The following is a 19,013-nucleotide window of genomic DNA, read 5'->3' on the forward strand; positions in this document are numbered from 1 at the left end:
TGCTTTGTAAAAGACAATATTAAGAGACTTAGAAGACAAATCACAGATTCAGAGAAAACATTTGCAAAAGACACATCTGAGGGCGCCTGGGTGTCTCAGTGGGTTAGAGCCTCTGCCTTCAGGTCAGGTCATGATCTCAGGGTCCTGGGATCGAGTTCCGCACTGGGCTCTCTGCTTGGCGGGGAGCCTGCTTCCTCCTCTGTCTCTGCCTGCCTCTCTGCCTACTTGTGATCTCTCACTGTCAAATAAATAAATAAAATCTTAAAAAAAAACACATCTCATAAAGGAATGATATCCAAAATATACAAATAAAATCTCTTAAAACTCAACAGTAAAAAAAAACAAACAATTAAAACATGGTCCAAAGTTTTTAACAAATACCTCACCAAAGGAAGATGTACAGATGGCAAATAAGCCTATGAAAAAATGTTCACATATGTCATGAGAGAAATGCAAATTAAAACAAAAATTAAATACTAATACATACCCATCAGAATGGCCCACGTCTAATACACTAAGTCTAAAACAGTGTTGAGAATACGGAGTAATAGAGCTCTCCAACATTGCTGGTGGGAATACAAAATTGTACAGCTACCTTGCAAGACAGTTTGGCAGTCCGTTATAAAACTAAATATACTCTTACCATATTATCCAGCAATCACACTCCTTGGTATTTACCAAAAGGAATGGAAAACTTAAATCCACACAAAAATCTGCACATGGATGTTTATAGCAGCTTTATTCATAATTGACAAAACTTGGAAGCAACCAAGATGTCTTTCAGTAGGGAAACGAACAAATAAATTGTGGTACATCCAGACAGTGGAATATTATTCAGCACTAAAAGTAAATGAGCTATGGGGCGTCTGGGTGGCTCTCACTGTCAAATAAATAAATAAATAAATAAATAAAAATAAATAAATGAGCTATCAAGAAAAGAAAACACAAGGAGGAAGCTTAAATCATTATTACTAAAGGAAAAAAGCCAATCTGAAAGGTTTGCATACTGTATGATTCCAACTATATGACATTCTAGAAAAGGCAAAACTACGATAGAGTTGATAGAATTTAGGGAAAAGAGAGATGAGGAAGCAGAACATAGAAGATTTTTAGGCCAGTGAAACTATTCCGTATGACATTAAAATGCTATAATGGTAGATATATGTCATTATACATTTCTCTAAATGTGTAGAATATACAACAGCAAGAGTGAATACTGAGGTAAACTACAGAGTTGGTGGAGTACGATGTGTCAATATAAGTTCATCCTTAGTAAAAAATGTACCATTCTAGTGAGTAATGTTAATTAGTGGGGAGGCTATGAATGTGCAGAATCAGGGGGTATGTGGAAAATCTCTGTACCTTCCTCTCAATTGTGTTGTAAACCAAAAACTGCTCTAAAAAACATGTCTGTTTTAAAAAACCAAACACACTCATATTTGGGCAGTCTGAGAGATTGTGCATATGCCCAAGGCTGCCCTCTCAGGCACTGATCAGAGAGAGAACCTACTAGCTACTGGCCCCTGGCTGAACACAGGGTTAAAATAATAAATTCACCAAACTGTGAAAACAGCCTCTAAGACAAACACCCATCCAACAGGAAAGGGTGAATATCTAATTAGCTCAGTGACCTTAAACACAACCCTTGACCAACAAGTGGCTTATGTGGATGCGAGGTGAAGCCTAGAAAGCCATAAAAAGACAAAAACAAGGGGAAAAACCCTGAGCAGAAACATCGGAGGTCACATACTGTGAGAAAAATAAACTTCACGGAATTAGTCCAGTCAAATAACCAAATAAATAAATGACCAAACTAAAAGAATAGTTAAGTTCCATAAAGGTGGGAAACTGATATCTAGACCTGCTGCAAGATATTATCCAAAATGTCTAGTTGTCAACAAAATATTTTAACACATGCAATAAGAAAGTAAAGTGTGACTTACAAAGAATAAAAGGAAGGCAACAGAAATTGCCTCTGAGAGGTCCCAGTTGTTGCAGTTGGTAGAAAAATACTTCAAAAGCAACTATCAAATATGTTTAAATAACTATAGGAAACGATATTTAAAGAATTAAAGGAAGGTCTGATAACAATGATGCAAATAGAGCATAAGAGTATAAGAATTAAATCACAGAAGTTACAAAAAAAACCAAGTGAAAATTCTGAAGTTGAAAAGTACAATCACTGAGGTGACAAATTCACTAGAGAGGCTCAACAGTAGATCTGAGCAGGCAAAAAAGAATATATAAACTTGGAGATAGATTGGTAGTGATTATACAAATCTGAGAAACATGGGGAAAAAAGAGTGGAAAAAAGAACAGAGCTTCAAAGATGTGTCGGACATCATTCAGCACAACAACATATGCACGAGAATACCAGGAGGAGAGAAGCAAGAGAAAGAAATAGAAAATATATTCAAAGAAATAATGGTTGAAAACTTCCCAAATTTGAGGGAAAACAATAATCTACACATCCAAGAGGCTTAATGGGCTCCAAGTAGGATCACACATACATGCACACACAAATCCATACCCAGACACATCATTCTCCAATTACTGCAAGTCAAAGATAAACAGAAAATCTTGAAAGCAGTTAAAGAAAAAAGATTCATCATTTCAAAGGAAACAAGATTAACAGCTCACTCTTCATCACATGATAATGGGTGCCAGAAAGCAGGGATGACGTATTTAAAGTGCTTAAAGAGAAAAAAACTGTCAACTAAGACTCCTGTATCTAGAGAAACTTACTTTTCAAAAGAAGACTAACTAAATACATTCCCAGATAAACAAAAACTGAGAAAATTTCTTGCTGATCTGCCTTACAAGAAATACAAGAGAACATTCTTCAGGCTGAAAGCAAATGACACTAGACATTAATGTCAATTCATATGGAAAAAGTGTTAGTAATTATTTAGATAATTATAAAAAAAATTTATATTTCTTCTCATTTCCTTCCTTATTTAAAAAGCAACTATATAAATATCTATAAAATTTAATTGTTGTGACATTGTATATATAATGTATTTTTACTATGATAACACAAAGAAGTAGGTGGAAATAAAGTTATAGAGTAAGGAAATAACATCAAATGGTTACTTAAATCTACAGAATAAATGAACTATGCTCTCCTTTTTTCTCTAGCCATCTTTAAAATATATAAGATTATATATATAAAGCAGTAATTAGAACCATGTATTATTGAGTTTTTAAACATATGTAGTCGTAACATATAATAGCAAAAAAAGAGAAAAGGGAATAGTTATATAGAAGTAAAACTCTCAGTAGAAAGTTAATATACATCTGAAGTAACTTCTAATAAATGAAGATGTATTTTATTAAAGATTTTATTTATTTATTTGACAGACAGAGATCACAAGTAGGCAGAGAGGCAGGCAGAGAGAGAGGAGGAAGCAGGCTCCCTACTGAGCAGAGCCCCAAAGACGTATATTGTTAAGACCTAGAACAACCATAAGGAAAATAACACAAAGAATATGTAATTTTAAAAACTATTAAACAGGGACGCCTGGGTAGCTCAGTGGGTTAAGCCTCTGTCTTCAGCTCAGGTCATGATCCCAGGGTCCTGGGATGGAGCCCCATATCGGGCTCCCTGCTCAGCAAGAGGCCTGATTCTCCCTCTCTCCCTCCCCCTGCTTCTATTCCCTCTCTCGATGTCCCTCTCTGTCAAATAAATAAAATCTTTTTTAAAAATAGTTAAAATGGTAGTAAACTTGATGTTCTGTATATTTTACCACAATAAAATAAATTATTGGTAAAAAAAAAAAATGAAGTTCTCATACATGTTGCAACATGGATGATCCTGGAAAATACTCTCCTGAGTGAAATAAGCCAGACATGAAAGGACAAATATTATATGATTCCACTTACATGAAATATCTAATCTAATCTATTACCTGTTCATACAGGTATTAAAGAGATTAGAGATTATCAGGGACTGGGGAAGGGGGAAGGAATAATAGGGAGTTAGCGTTCAAAAGTTACAGAATTTTGGGAGGAAGGAAGGAAGGATGAGGAGGCTGGGTGATGGACATTGGGGAGTGTATGTGTTATGGTGAGAAAAAAAAATTAAAAATAATTAATTAATTTTATGAAAAAGTTACAGAGGGGCGCCTGGGTATCTCAGTCGGTTAAGTGCCTGCCTTCAGCTCAGGTCTCAGGTCATGTTCTCAGGGTCCTGGGATCAAGCCCCACATTGGGCTCTCTGCTCAGCAGGGAGCCTGCCTCCCCTTCTATCTGCCTCCCTGCCTACTTGTGATCTCTCTGTGTCAAATAAATAAAATCTTTAAAAAGTAAAAAGAAAAAGTTACAGAATTTCTATTTGAGATGATGAAAAACATTTTTGAAATTGATTGTAATGATGGTTGAACACTGCTAATGTAATTAATCTCCCTGAATCAAACATTTAAAGTAATTAAAAAAGCAAATTTTATGTTGTATATATTCATCACCACAACAAAAAATACATTTATTAATTTTCAAAAGATATTCACTTAGATAAAAGAAAGTAAAGGAGGAAAAGAGAGAATAGGTAGTCATGAGACATGACATGACAAAAAGCAAAATGTCAGATATAAATCCAACAGTATCAACATTAAAAGGCTGAATGGATTTAACAATAAAATCAAACATCAGAGATTTTCAGACTGGATTATTTAAAAAGATCCAGCTAGATTCTGTTGACATGAAACACACTTTATTTTTTTTTAAATATTTACTTATTTGGGAGAGAGAGCTCACATGTGGGGCTGGAGGGCAGAGCGGGAGGGAGAGAGAAATTCTGCAGACTGTGCATGGAGCATGGAGCCCGAGGCAGGGCACAATCTCACAACCCTGAAATAATGACATGAGTTAGATGCTTAACCAACTGCACCACCCAGGCGCCCTGACAAAAAACGACACTTAAATTCAAACATACCAAAGAGGCTGAAAGTAAAGGATGGAAAAAGACACAGCATGTAAACAATAACCATAAGAACACTAGAGTAGCTACACTAGTATCAGACAAAATAGACTTTTTAAAAAAAATTTTTTTAAGATTTTTTAAAAATTTATTTGGCACAGACAGAGAGGGAGAGAGTAAGCACAAGCAGGGGATGTGGGAGGCAGGGGAGAAGCAGACTTCCCACTGAGCCCAATGCAGGGCTCAATCCCAGAATCCTGGGATCATGACCTGAGCTGAAGGCAGACGCTTAACTGACTGAGCCACCCAGGTGCCCCCAAAATAGACTTAAGGATGAAAAACGTTACCAAAGAGGGATATTTTAAAATGATAAAATAGCTAACCGATTAGTAAGCTATAACAAAAACATATATAAACCTAGCAACAGAGCCCCCAAAATACATCAACAAATGTGAACAAAATTGAATGAAAAGATACATAATAATGACAGCTGAGAAGTTTAATACCCCACTTTCAATAACAGGCAGGACAAGGAGGCAGAGCATCAAAGAGGATACAGAAGACTTAAACAACACTATATACCCACTAACCTAACAGACATCTATATCATACTCCACCCAATAACAGTAGACTACACCCTCTTCTCAAGTACACATAGAACATTCTCCAGCACAGAACATATTTAAAGGCCTCAGTACATTTAACAGAAGTGAAGTCATAGAAAGTATGTTCTCCACCGACATGAAATTAAATTAGAAATCAAGAAGTGGGATGCTTGGGTGGCTCAATTGGTTGAGCTGCTGCCTTCGGCTCAGGTCATAATCCTGGGGTCCTGGGATCGAGTCCCGCATCGGGCTCCTTGCTCGGCAGGGAGCCTGCTTCCTCCTCTCTCTCTGCCTGCTTGTGTGTACTCTCTCTCTCTGACAAATAAATAAAATCTTAAAAAAAAAGAAATCAAGAAGTTATGGGCAAATTAACAACACACTCCCAAATAACCAATGAGTCAAAGAATAAATCACAAGAGAAATTAGAAAATACCTTGAGCTGAGTGAACACAAAAAGACAACATATCAAAATTTATGGGATAGAAAACAATGGTTAAGGGAAATTTTATACCTATAACAGTATTAAAAGAGAAGTAAGATCTCAACCTTCCATGTTAGGAAAATGGAAAAGGAAGAGCAAACTAAGTCTAAAGCAAGCACGAATGGGAAAAGTCACAAAGATTACAGGGGGAATTAAATGAAATAACTGAAAAACAATAGAGAAAAACCAATAAAACCAAAAGTTGATGCTTTGAAAAGACCCAACAGACTGACAAACCTTTAGCTAGACTGGCCAAGAAACGAAGAAAAAGACTCATATTAGTCAAAATCAGGAATCAAGGAGGGAACATCATTATTGACCTTTGGAGAAAGACTATTCCTCAAAGACTGGAGATACAGGATCCCAACTAGGTGCCATTGTATAACTCTCTCTAAATGTTCATTTCCCTTTCTATACAAGATGAAATTGATCTATGCAAGTCACTTTCAAACTGTAAGTAAGCAAATCACTTTTTTCAAACAAAATCTTCCACAGACATAACTACTTAACAAAATTAATGCCTAACTTCTCCAAATCAAGATGGGTCTGTTAGAGAACTGTGGCTACATCTCCTCCTTCTCTTAATGGAGATTCTGAAAAGCTATTCTAGCAGAACCAGAGAGCACCAGAGAACACAGTTCCTAAATTACTGAACTTGATCTTAGAGAATCTTAAAGCTCTAAGTGTTAGCTTTAGTAAATTATCTTCTTGTTAAAACTGCAGTCACACAATTCATTCTACTTCCACAAGATGGTGCTAATACATTCCATTCACCATTGAAATAGGTCTTGCATGACAGGGATGGAACTAGAAGGTATTATGCTGAGCAAAATAAGTCAATCAGAGAAAGACAAATATATGATCTCCCTAATATGAGGAATTTGAGAGGCAGTTCGGGGGGTTTGGTGGGTAGGGAAGGAAAAAAATGAAACAAGATGGGACTGGAAGGGAGATAAACCATAAGAGACACTTAGTCTCACAAAACAAACTGAGGGTTGCTGGGGGGAGGGTGGTGGGGTTATGGACACTGGGGATGGTATGTGATATGGTGAGTGCTGTGAAGTGTGTAAGCCTGACAATTCACAGACTTGTACCCCTGGGGCAAATAATACATTATATGTTAATAAAATAATTTTTTAAAAAGATCTTGCATATTATTTTTATAGTTAATTTATCAGTCTATGATTATATAATACCCTTAATTTTCAAAGTCCTATTATGTTCCCTATGGCATCTTTATTACAAGCCTGTGACACAGATAATACTGTACCCATTTTTCAGACAGACACTGCAGCACGTTATTAGGTGAGTGACCCAAGGTCACACAATTGATTATTTAACAGATTTTCTATTGCTAGCTCTGTGCTCATTCCTTAGATCACACTGCCTGTCTATAAATAATATTGTCAGATTCTCAAGGTCTTAGGCTGAGAACAAGGGGAAAATAAAAGGGTGAACATTAAGTACCATTCAAACTGATATAAATTTCCCCTGGGCTCATATAGTGAATCATTAATATTTGTGCATAATACACATTTATATTTCCTTTGTTATTTCCTTATTAGAAGACCTCTGGTGGGGGCACACAGCTGGCTCAATCAGTAGAGCATGCAACTCCTGATCTCACGGTTATAGGTTCCAGCCCCACCTGTGTGTAAGGATTACTTAAAAAAGTAGAATCTTCTTAAAACAAAAAAGACCTCTGGTGATATATATTCCTATATAACCATAGTAAAGGCTAAGCATTGATAAATAAAAGTACCTCATAAATACTGTCCCTATTGTAAACATAATAGCTATTATGTAAACATAATAGAATCTGGTTCATAATCTGGCTCACTAACTCTAAGTGCTATGAATTTAGAAAACAGTAGTATAATTTTTGCTGAATTCTCCTTTTTTGATTCAATAAGAGACATAAGAAGTTTTATAGAAACAGGAAAGAGACACATTTCACTTGAGGATACTACGTGCAGGGTAAAAACTATTCCTAACTCACATTAGCTAGCAATGGAGACAGGTTTTAGATTAACTTCAGAGAAATTAAAAGTAGTATTAGAGAAGGAGCTCAAAAATTACTCCTGCTCTAACATACAGTCTACCCAATTATTTATTCACATCCCAAAAATCTAGCAACACTAAGTTTAGGTTGTAAAGTTTTTTTAAAGAAAATATAAACTGTAATTATGGTCTCAGAAGGATGCTGAAGAAATCGTGCTTTGGATTCTGAAAGGGAAAAGGCAGTACAGAGCTCTCACACAAGGAGTAGAGAAATATTCTCAATTTAACCTACAAAGGACTCTTCAGGAATCTATACGCTGTCTCTGATCTGTAGGTCAAAGAAGTAGGTCATTTATATTTCATTTATTAAGATGAGTTAGATTATTTTTTATACTTTTACTTGATACTTTTTTATACTATATTTTTTATACTTTTACTTTATACTTGTTACACTTCAGGGTTTTATTCAATTCTCCATGATTTTGTCCAATTCAAATGTCTTCTGTCGTTTTCCCAATTTATCTCACTGTCTCTAATAAGAGATCACCAGTTAGGAATTGTCCTATGTATATAGTCTTTATCTTGGTTTCATTCCATTAATTTTCCTTATTTATGGTCCATTTTGGAAAAACTCCTCAATTCCTTAAATCCTCCAAATGCATGTCAATGATTTTCATGTCTTCCTTGTCATTTAACATACTAAAAGACCTTTTAAAAACTGTTTGTGAAAAAAATTAAAAAGAACATAAAATAAAATATTAATAATGAGCATTTATGAATGTGGGATTACAAATGACTTTTACTTACCACATTATATCTTTTTGTAACATTAAAATTTTTATTATGATTAATATATACATCTTCTTTTATCAGCAGAGAAGTTTTAAAACATTTTTACTATATCCACTTTTGCTATATTCCATTCATTTTAACTGTTCTCCCCTAAATTTAATTTGCCACAATTACAAAACAGGTCTTCTTACACCAAAGGGAAAAAAAGTTAGCCTCTCAAGTGTGTACCAGTCAGTAGCTCCAAGTAACACAACTGAATGAATTAGAACTACTAGAAATGAAAGAAAAATCATCCATGATTAAGAATATGACTAAGGTTTTGCATTTAAGGCATTTTCCGCCCAGGGAGAAAAAAATCTGCAAAATCTCTGCAGTAAATCAATGTAACCCCAAAGCCTTTTGAGTTAGAATTATTTGTGTTTGTTTGGCTTACAGTGCTTCTTTTAGAATACTAATTAGTCACAGTGCAATTTCTGTATACCTTTTATAAAAAGCCAAATTCGGCATAATGTATGTCCAAATTATTAGGACTTTAAAAGATAAAGAGTAAATTTAAATGCTACTAGAATAACTGAAATCCCCTAGACTGTGGAAGAAAGAAAGTTCTATATCAATAATCTCTTCCCATCTACTTATGCTTGTCTTCTGCTAAGAGCAGACAGAGGAGCTCAACACAGCAAGAATTTAAAAAGGGGAGGAGCAGCAGAGAACAAAATTGTGGGGTTTTTTAAAGTTTATTTTCTATTAATCTCTACACCCAGCACAGGGGTTGAACCCATGACCCCGAGATCAAGAGACGCATGCTCTTCCAAATGAGCCAGCCAGGTGACCCCCAAAATGTTTTATTAAACAAAAAACTTCTTAAATATATTTCCAAAACAAGCATTCTGATATCAAAGGTCTGAAATTTTGTATTTAACAGAGTCCTAACTAAATTTGTCATTGAATACACTGAGGCAGGTACCATGATACCTACAGTAAAGTAAGCTAAAGGAGTCTCAATTTCATTCATTATTACAGCAGCCTTCTCTTAATCCATGGCATCTCTAACAAGGGGACGTGATCAAAAGAGTATGGTAGAAAAAAGCAAAGAGAACAGCAGCTGTTCATGAACTTTTCTAGCAAAAGAAAAGGCAGGGGAGACAAAACTAAGAGAGGTCCTGAACTGAGAAAGATCTGCTAACAAGAACTGAGGGACAGAAAATTGGAAGGGGAGGCGAACCATAAGAGACTATGGACTCTGAAAAACAACCTGAGGGTTTTGAAGGGGCAGGGGTGGGAGGTTGGGGGAACCAGGTGGTGGGTAATAGGGAGGGCACGTATTGCATGGAGCACTGGGTGTTGTGCAAAAACAATGAATACTGTTAACGCTGAAAAAAATAAATTAATTAAAAAAAAAAAGCTTCATAAACAATACCCACCACCACCCTTTTATGTTCTAGGCTTATTTCAACAAAATTCTAATATACTATAGCAATTTTTATATGTTATCATTTGTGTAAAACTGGAGTTTTCTCCCTTTAGACTGAATGGGTACTTTCCAAAATACATATAACCTCTGCCTTAAGATAGTCACGGTTTACAAAAGACTTCAGCCTGTAGAACATACTCTCTCCATTGCCTCCTTCTGGTATTAAAGTTACAGAGAAGGGTGTTTAATTAGCAGCCATTTTTTCCTACTGTATCACCAACTGCTCCCAATAGTCTTTATAACAACACGTGGATAAAGCACAAAGAAAAATTGTTCCAAAGATAAGCAGTATATGACAGAAAACGTGGGCATTTGTCTTTATAATGTAGTTACCTATTAAGTCAACAAATAATCCACATTTGATTTCACTGTGATAAGTTTTAGAGTAAACTAGTGGACTTGTCACATTAGTGTTCATTTAGAGTAAAGAGCAAACATGTCACCTAGAGAGAGCAGCAACAGCTACCATTTACTGAGCAGTTTCTGTTTCCTACGTAAGTTATTGAACACTCTACAACACATGCATCACATATTTAAGCTGTACGATAATTCTAAAAAGTAGGTATCACAGTATTACCAATATGACACTGATATCATAGATGACTCAAATTTTGACTGAATTGATCTAATACGAGAAAAACTATCCAGGGGCACCTGGGTGGCTCAGTGGGTTAAAGCCTCTGCCTTCGGCTCAGGTCATGATCCTAGAGTCCTGGGATCGAGCCCCGCATTAGGTTCTCTGCTCAGTGGGGAGCCTGCTTCCTCCTCTCTCTCTCTGCCCATCTCTCTGCCTACTGTGATCTCTGTCTGTCAAATAAATAAATAAATAAAATCTTAAAAAAAACCAAACTATCCATTGTGCTAAAATTCCTACTGTTAATAACACTGATAATTACTTGTGCCTCTTTTAAAACAATAAAATATAATGTTTTTAAAAAGATTTTATGCACTTATTTGACAGAGAGAGACACAGCAAGGGAGGGAACATAAGCAAGGGGAGTGGAAGAGGGAGAAGCAGGCTCCCCGCCTATGCAGGGCTCCATCCCAGGATCCTGGGATCATGACCAGAACCAAAGACAGATGCCCAACTGACTGAGCCACCCAGGTGCCCCTATAATACAGATTTTGACGAAAGTCTGACTGTGGGTCAAATGATCTTCCTAAAAATATAGCCACTAAATATATAGGAAAAGTCTAATATACCTAAGTGATGATATGGATGTCAATCACCCTGTCACCATCAAATTTTCCTACTGGAAGGTTTTCTAAAAATGATAATGCCAGATAAGAGGTCAACAACCCATGGCATATGTGAAAATGACCTATACATATGCCACTTTAAGCCTCAACCTATTCTTATGACCATTTCCTAGAGAACATTCACTGCCCGCTCATTCTTGGCATAAACTTCAAGCTCACCTCCACAGTTTTAAGCATCCAGAAGCCATCCATGGCACCAGTATGTTTCGGGTTTTTCGTTTTTGTTTTGTCTTCTTCATCCCTGTCTTCTTGGTAGACTAGTTGATAGGTTGATGCCATAAACATTGTTTTTTGCTGTTGTTGTTGTTTTTAAAGATTTTATTTATTTGACAGACAGAGATCACAAGTAGGCAGGGAGGCAGGCAGAGAGAGAGAGAGAGAGGAGGAAGCAGGGTCCCTGCCAAGCAGAGAGTCCGATGCGAGACTCGATCCCAGGACCCTGAGATCATGACCTGAGCCGAAGGCAGAGGCTTCAACCCACTGAGAAACCCAGGCGCCCCGTGAAGTCAGAGACTGTTTAAACTGACAAAGTACCACACAGTATTTACTAAACCGTATGATGATATCCCTAAATTCACATTCATTAATTTTGTTTATATTACCTAAGCCAGAAAGAACTTTCTTCATATTTACTCTGCTTGTGGGTTTCTACTCCAAAGTTGTAACAGAGAATGTGAAGATATCCAGTCTGCAATATTTAAAAAAAAAGAGTCAGATTCATGACTTTTTAATGTTAAAAAACCTATAACAGTTCAAGAGTCTTTAAGACATACTTTATTTTATACATCAAAATAACCCACTATTCTTTATTAAAACCTCCCAAATTATCTAAGAGGAGCTATAAAATATTCAGTTTGGGTAAGAGTTATATTTGGAAAAGTTAATACATTACTATTAGAACTTGAAAGGTACTTTGTAACAGGAAATGGGAAACCTAACCATTGCCCATCAAAAGGACAACCTCCTTTGCTGGTTTCCAGATCCAATAAGAGGCATTAGATCAGCGAGTACAGTCAAAGAAAAAACCATAAAAGAGGATGTTTTTGCAAAATCAAGACAACTTTAAAAAATTCCAAAGAGGGGCGCCTGGGTGGCTCAGTGGGTTAAGCCTCTGCCTTCGGCTCAGGTCATGATCTCAGGGTCCTGGGATCGAGTCCCGCATCGGGCTCTCTGCTCAGCAGAGAGCCTGCTTCCCCCTCCTCTCTCTCTCTTTGCCTGCCTCTCTGCCTACTTGAGATCTCTCTCTGTCAAATAAATAAATAAAATCTTTAAAAAAAAATTCCAAAGATCTGAAATGTGCCCAACATTTCATAGTCTAGCCATAGGACTTATTTAGAAATTGTTTAATAAACACTTTTTTTTAAAGATTTTATTTATTTATTTGACAGACAGAGATCACAAGTAGGCAGAGAGGCAGGCAGAGAGAGAGAGAGAGAGAGGAGGAAGCAGGCTCCCTGCTGAGCAGAGAGCCCGATGCGGGGCTAGATCCCAGGACCCTGGGATCTTGACCTGAGCTGAAGGCAGAGGCTTTAACCCACTGAGCCACCCAGGCGCCCCTAATAAACACTCTTTAACAAGAAAAATTTTCTTTACATAAATTACCACTAAAATAAAAGTAGGAACGAATATGTGAATGGTGCCATAGGAAAATACTTTTTATGGATTATCATCATCTCAGTCCCTGCATCACTGCCATATCTTATATAATTTTCATCTGTCCAAATCCTGGGAAATGGCTTAAGAGAAAAATTTTTAATTTCTAATAACTTATCCAAATATTCTTTAGAATCTGATTATACCCATATAATGGAATCCTTTATAAGTTTTACCTGAGTAAGACTACAGAAGCAGATCTTCAATTAAGAATCCAAGATCTGAGGCAAGTTTTTCATAAGTAATGTGTAAAGACCTGTCTTCCTTCAAAAAAGTTTCCTTTTGAATTACAATACATTCAGAAGAAATTCAATATGCATGCCTGAGCACTTCAGACCTACTGTATATTTCAATCTAAAATAAAGAATAGTCTTGGTAATGTGGATATGGCAAGAATCCAGAAGTATTTGAATGCATTCTTGACATTTTAGCAGAAAAAGCTTAACTCATTACATGCCCCAGATCCCATAGGTTCACACAGGACCACACCAATTATATAGCTATACTGGAATAATGCAGCTCACATACACTTGCTGCAGAGAGGCCTGTAACTAATTTGCATGGAAGAAAATGGAAATAAAACTTTCAATGAACATCTAATGTATATTAGTCTTTATTCAGTTTCCCCAGGATTTGTCTTTGCCCTCAAAAAACGTTCAAGTGTACTTACATTAAATGCTACTTCCTAGGAGAAAAAAAGAATGCAAAATAATAACAAACTTAAAACAACAAAGCCATAAAATACTAAAATATCTTTTAAGAGAACCACAGTGTATTTTTAATATAATGACAAAAATAAAATCTTTTAACTACCAATACTGCTTTATGCATGCAATCATTATACATTCAATAATAAATATTTACTATGCATCTCTTATCAGGCACTATTTCAGTCATTACAGATAAATCAGTGAACAAAACAGAGAAAAATCCCTGCCCTCATGACACCCTTCTAAAGGGATTCATAAAAATATCCCTAAAAATATCTTTGCAGGGCATCTGGGTTGTACAGTCAGTTAAGTGTCTGCCTTCAGCTCAGGCCCAGAGTTGGGCTCCCTGCTCAGGGGGGAGCCTGTTTCTCCCTCTTCCTCTGTCCCTCCCCCCAACCTGTGTACTCTCTCTGGATCTCTCTCTCCCTCATTCTCTCTCACTTGATCTGAAAGAAGTAAAATCTTAACAAAAACAAAAAATAAAAAATAAAAATATCTTCCCAGCCTTTCATGGAGTGCTAACCTCTCATTTTGCAAGCAATACACAATGGCAAAAACCAGTACAAAGAAGGTAGGCCTGTAAGTCTGCAGTTATACTGATCACACAGAAAGGGACTTATGGAAGCTCCAAAACCCACAGGATATCTAGAATCTCCATCTACTGCTACATCTACCAGCCCAGAAAGACAGCTCCAACTGAATACTCACATTACAATGCCAACATGAGAGTATATGGATGATTTTTAAAACTCAAATATTGCTGCAAATAATAAGTTTCATCACTAAGTTTCAAGTTCAATCGGAGGCCCTTGTATTTTTAATTAATTAGCTAGATAAGGTCATCTTCTCTGCAAATTACTTTGTATATCAGGATTTTAAAACTCAGAAAAAACAAAGCTATTGTTTCTCCAGTCCCAAGTTCTGAACTATTTTTCTTTCTGCTTTTGTTCTCTTCTACCCATTTATAGATCATGTATTTTTACATTTTGTTCTATTTTAACAGTGAATGGTAATTGCCTGGCTTTCTTCCTTAATGGCTTTAAGACATTTACTTTCCAGTCCCTCCCTGACTAAGCTTTCTTTAATCCTCGGAGAGCTCAATAATAATCAACTATAGGTCATTAGTTATTTCTCTTGGTGCCCTAAGACACAATTTTCCATACTTTATTTCTCTGTCTCTGAACAGCATTCCCTTCTGCCTTCATGTTAACACCTTACAGTAATTCCTAACCCAGTTTTGGCATACAGAAAGGATGTCTCAGAAAAAAGACTTGGTTTATTTAATTCATTAATTCCTTTTAAGTAAATAATATTATGTTAGCTCTTCTCGAGCCTTTATCCGATCATTTCCTCTCATTATAAGATTTCCTGCCCTAGATTTTCAGGTCCCCTATCTAAAACTTAAGCCCATCAAGGGGCGCCTGGGTGGCTCAGTCATTTAAGCGGATGCCTTCGGCTGGGTCATGATCCCAGGGTCCTGGGATCGAGCCCTGCATCAGGGTCCCTACTCAGCGGAGATCCTGCTTCTCCCTCTCCCTCTGCCAGCTGCTCTGCCTGCTTGTGCTCTCTATCTCTCTGTTAAATATATAAATACAAATCTTAAAAAAATAAAAATAAAATAAAAAATAAAACTTGGGGCGCCTGGGTGGCTCAGTGGGTTAAGCTGCTGCCTTCGGCTCAGGTCCTGATCTCAGGGTCCTGGGATCGAGTCCCGCATCGGGCTCTCTGCTCAGCAGGGAGCCTGCTTCCCTCTCTCTCTCTGCCTGACTCTCTATTTCCTTGTGATCTCTCTCTGTCAAATAAATAAAAAAAAAAAATCTTAAAAAAAAAATAAAATAAAAAAAAATAAATAAAACTTAAGCCCATCAAAAACAAACTAAATAATTTCACTGACCTTTAAAATAAAAACCATAAAAGATAAAATAAAATAAAAACATGAGTGTCCTAACAATATAGTCAAACACAAAAATTTGAAAGGATCAAAATCCTGAATTTAAGAGCTAAAGCTGTAAAACTCTCAAAGGAACACCAAAATCTTCATGTCCTTGGATTTGGCAAGTTTCTTAAATGACACCAAAAGCATAGGCAACAAAAGAAAAAATAGATAAACTGGACTTAATCAAAATTAAAGTGCATCAAAAGACACTATAAAGAGAGTGAAAATACAACCCTTAGAATGAGCAAAAATATTTGCAAATCATGTAAGGTTTTAATATCTAGACCATATAAAGAATTCTTAAAACCAACAACCAAGGGGCACCTGGGTGGCTCAGTGGGTTAAGCCACTGCCTTCGGCTCAGGTCATGATCTCAGGGTCCTGGGATCGAGTTCCGCATCGGGCTCTCTGCTCAACAGAGAGCCTGCTTCCCTCTCTCTCTCTGCCTGCCTCTCTGCCTACTTGTGATCTCTTTCTGTCAAGTAAATAAATAAAATCTTTAAAAAAAAAACAAACCAACAACCAAAAGACAACCCAATTTAAAAATACGCAAAGAAAAAGAAATAGGCAAAGGATTTTAATAGACACTTCTCTAAAGAAGATATACAAATGCCCAATAAGCACATGAAAAGATGTTTAATATCATTAGTTATTAAGGAAATGCAAATCAAAAGCATAATGAGAAACCACAGCACACCTACTAGGATGGCTATAATAATTTTAAAATCTGGAAAATAAGAGTTGGTGAGGATATGGAGAAATTGGAACCCTCATACACTGCTGGCAGAAATGTAAAATGGTGCAGATGCTACGGAAAACAGTCTGGTGGTTCTTCAAAGAGTTAAACACAGAATTACCATATGACCCACCAATTCCAATCCTAGATATTTATCTAAGAGAATTAAAAACAAGGGTTCAGGGGCGCCTGGGTGGCTCAGTGGGTTAAGCCTCTGCCTTCGGCTCAGGTGGTGATCCCTGGGATCACACCCCGCATCGGGCTCTCTCTGCAGCAGGGAGACTGCTTCCTCCTCTGTCTCTGCCTGCTTCTCTGCCTACTTGTGCTCTCTCTCAAATAAATAAATAAAATCTTTTAAAAAATTAAAAAAAAAAAAAAACAAGGGTTCAAGGGGCACCTGGGTGGCTCACTTAAGCATCTGACTTCTGATTTTGCTTCAGGTCATGATCTCAGGATCATGAGATCGAGCCCCACGTTAGGCTCGGTGCTCAGCAGGAGTCTGCTTCTCTCCCTTTCCCTCTGCCCTCCCCAGGCTTGCTTGCTGTCTCTAAAATAAATAAATCTTTTTAAAAAAAGGTTCAAAAAAGTAATAAAAACAGGGATTCAAACAGATATTTATACATCAGTGTTCATAGAAGCATTATTTGCAAGAGCCAAAAGGTGGAAATAACCCAAGTATGCATCAATTGCTAAATGGATAAATAAAATGTAGTATGTACATACAATGAAATATGATTCAATCATAGCAAGGAATATAATTCTGATACATGCTACAACACGGGTGAATCTTAAAAATATTAATGCTAAATGAAGTAAGCCAGACATAAAAGGATCAATATTGGGGCGCCTGGGTTAAAGGACTGGGGCTGGGACTCAGTGGGTTAAAGCCTCTGCCTTCGGCTCAGGTCATGATCCCAGGGTCCTGGGATCGAGCCCCTCATTGGGCTCTCTGCTCTGCAGGGAGCCTGCTTTCTCCTCTCTCTCTCTCTGCCTGCCTCTCTGCCTACTTGTGATCTCTGTCTGTCAAATAAATAAATAAAAATCTTTAAAAAAAAAAGATCAATATTATATGATTCCACTTACATGTCATATCTAGAACAGGAAAGTCCATAGATAGAAAGTAGATTAGAGGATACCAGGAACTGTGGAGAAGAGGTAATAGGAGTTATTGTGTAATGTGTACAGAGTTTCTATTTGGAGTGATGAAAAATTTTGGAAAGTGATAGTGGTGATGGTTATACCAAACTGCAAATATAGTTATGGTCAATGAATTATATGCTTAAAAATTGTTAAAATGACAAATTTTATATTATACATATTTTCCCACAATAAAAAGTTTTTATAGTAGAATGTCAACTAATAAATGTAGAAAGATAGAATTAGAAAAACAGCCAATTGTCAACCATCACAGTACGAATTTAGGCAAGAAATATCAATGGATGGTGAAAGTAGGATGTGAAATTGGACTTCATATAGTTTCAAAGTATCGCCCCACAAAATACTTATGAATAACACAAGGAAAAAAATACATGTGTTTATAGCAAAGAAACCTAGAAAATACCATTTTATTCAAGAGATCAAAATGAGCACTACCAATAACAGACTAAATCAATCCTGTCTGCCACCCAATAGGAAGCCATGAGGAGAATACAGAATCACTTCTGTGATTTCCTGATCTCAGAGTCATAATTTGTTCTAAACATGAGGAAGCTCTGAACAAACTTGAATTAAGGGTGGGGGAACTAGGAAGATGTTGCTTAAGGGTAGAAACTTGCAAATGAAATATAAGTAAGTGTTGGAGATCTAATGCACAATACAGTAATTACAGTAAACAACACTATTATAAATTTCAAAATTACTAAAAGAGTAGAACTTAACTGTTCTCAACACACACACCCACAAAAAACAATGATTATGTGACATAATAAAGGTATTAGGTAATACTACTATAGTAATCATATTGCAATATATAAATGTATAAAACCAACACGTTGTATACTTCAAATTTATACAATATGTCAATCATATCTCAAAAAAATTTTTTTAATTAAAAAAGCTAATACGCACTCTACAAAATGACTGGTCAGTAATCTTCGAAACTGCCGAAGTTATGAAAGTCAAAGAAGAGTGAGGAAGCATTCCAGACTGAAAGAGACTAGGTACAATGGAAATTGATTCCATTTTGTATAGAGGACCGTTCTGGGAAACTTAAATGAGGTCTCTGTGCAAAGGATAAAGGGAGTTCTTCGTATATTCTTGTAACATTTTTTTAAGATCTTATTTATTTTTCAGTGAGAGAGAGCAGAAGCACGGAGAGCTGCAGGCAAAACAGGCAGGGCAGGCAGAGGGAGAAGCAAGCTCCCTGCTGAGAAAGGAGCCCGACTTGGGACTTGATCCCAGAACCCCGGGATCATGACCTGAGCCAAAGGCAGACACTTAAGCAACTGAGCCAC

At 36.6% G+C, this 19,013-nt stretch overlaps 1 protein-coding gene across 1 annotated transcript in view; it reads right to left on the minus strand.

The window, feature by feature from the left end:
* Nucleotides 1–19,013, minus strand: part of TEX11 (testis expressed 11) — a 297,399-nt gene that overhangs the window by 225,526 nt on the left and 52,860 nt on the right. The window contains exon 8 of the mRNA XM_045994777.1: nt 12,128–12,213. Coding sequence (XP_045850733.1) covers nt 12,128–12,213 — 86 coding nt within the window. The remainder of the gene's footprint in view (nt 1–12,127; nt 12,214–19,013) is intronic.

The sequence above is a fragment of the Meles meles genome, chromosome X (genome assembly GCF_922984935.1).
Source record: "Meles meles chromosome X, mMelMel3.1 paternal haplotype, whole genome shotgun sequence".
NCBI lineage: Eukaryota > Metazoa > Chordata > Mammalia > Carnivora > Mustelidae > Meles > Meles meles.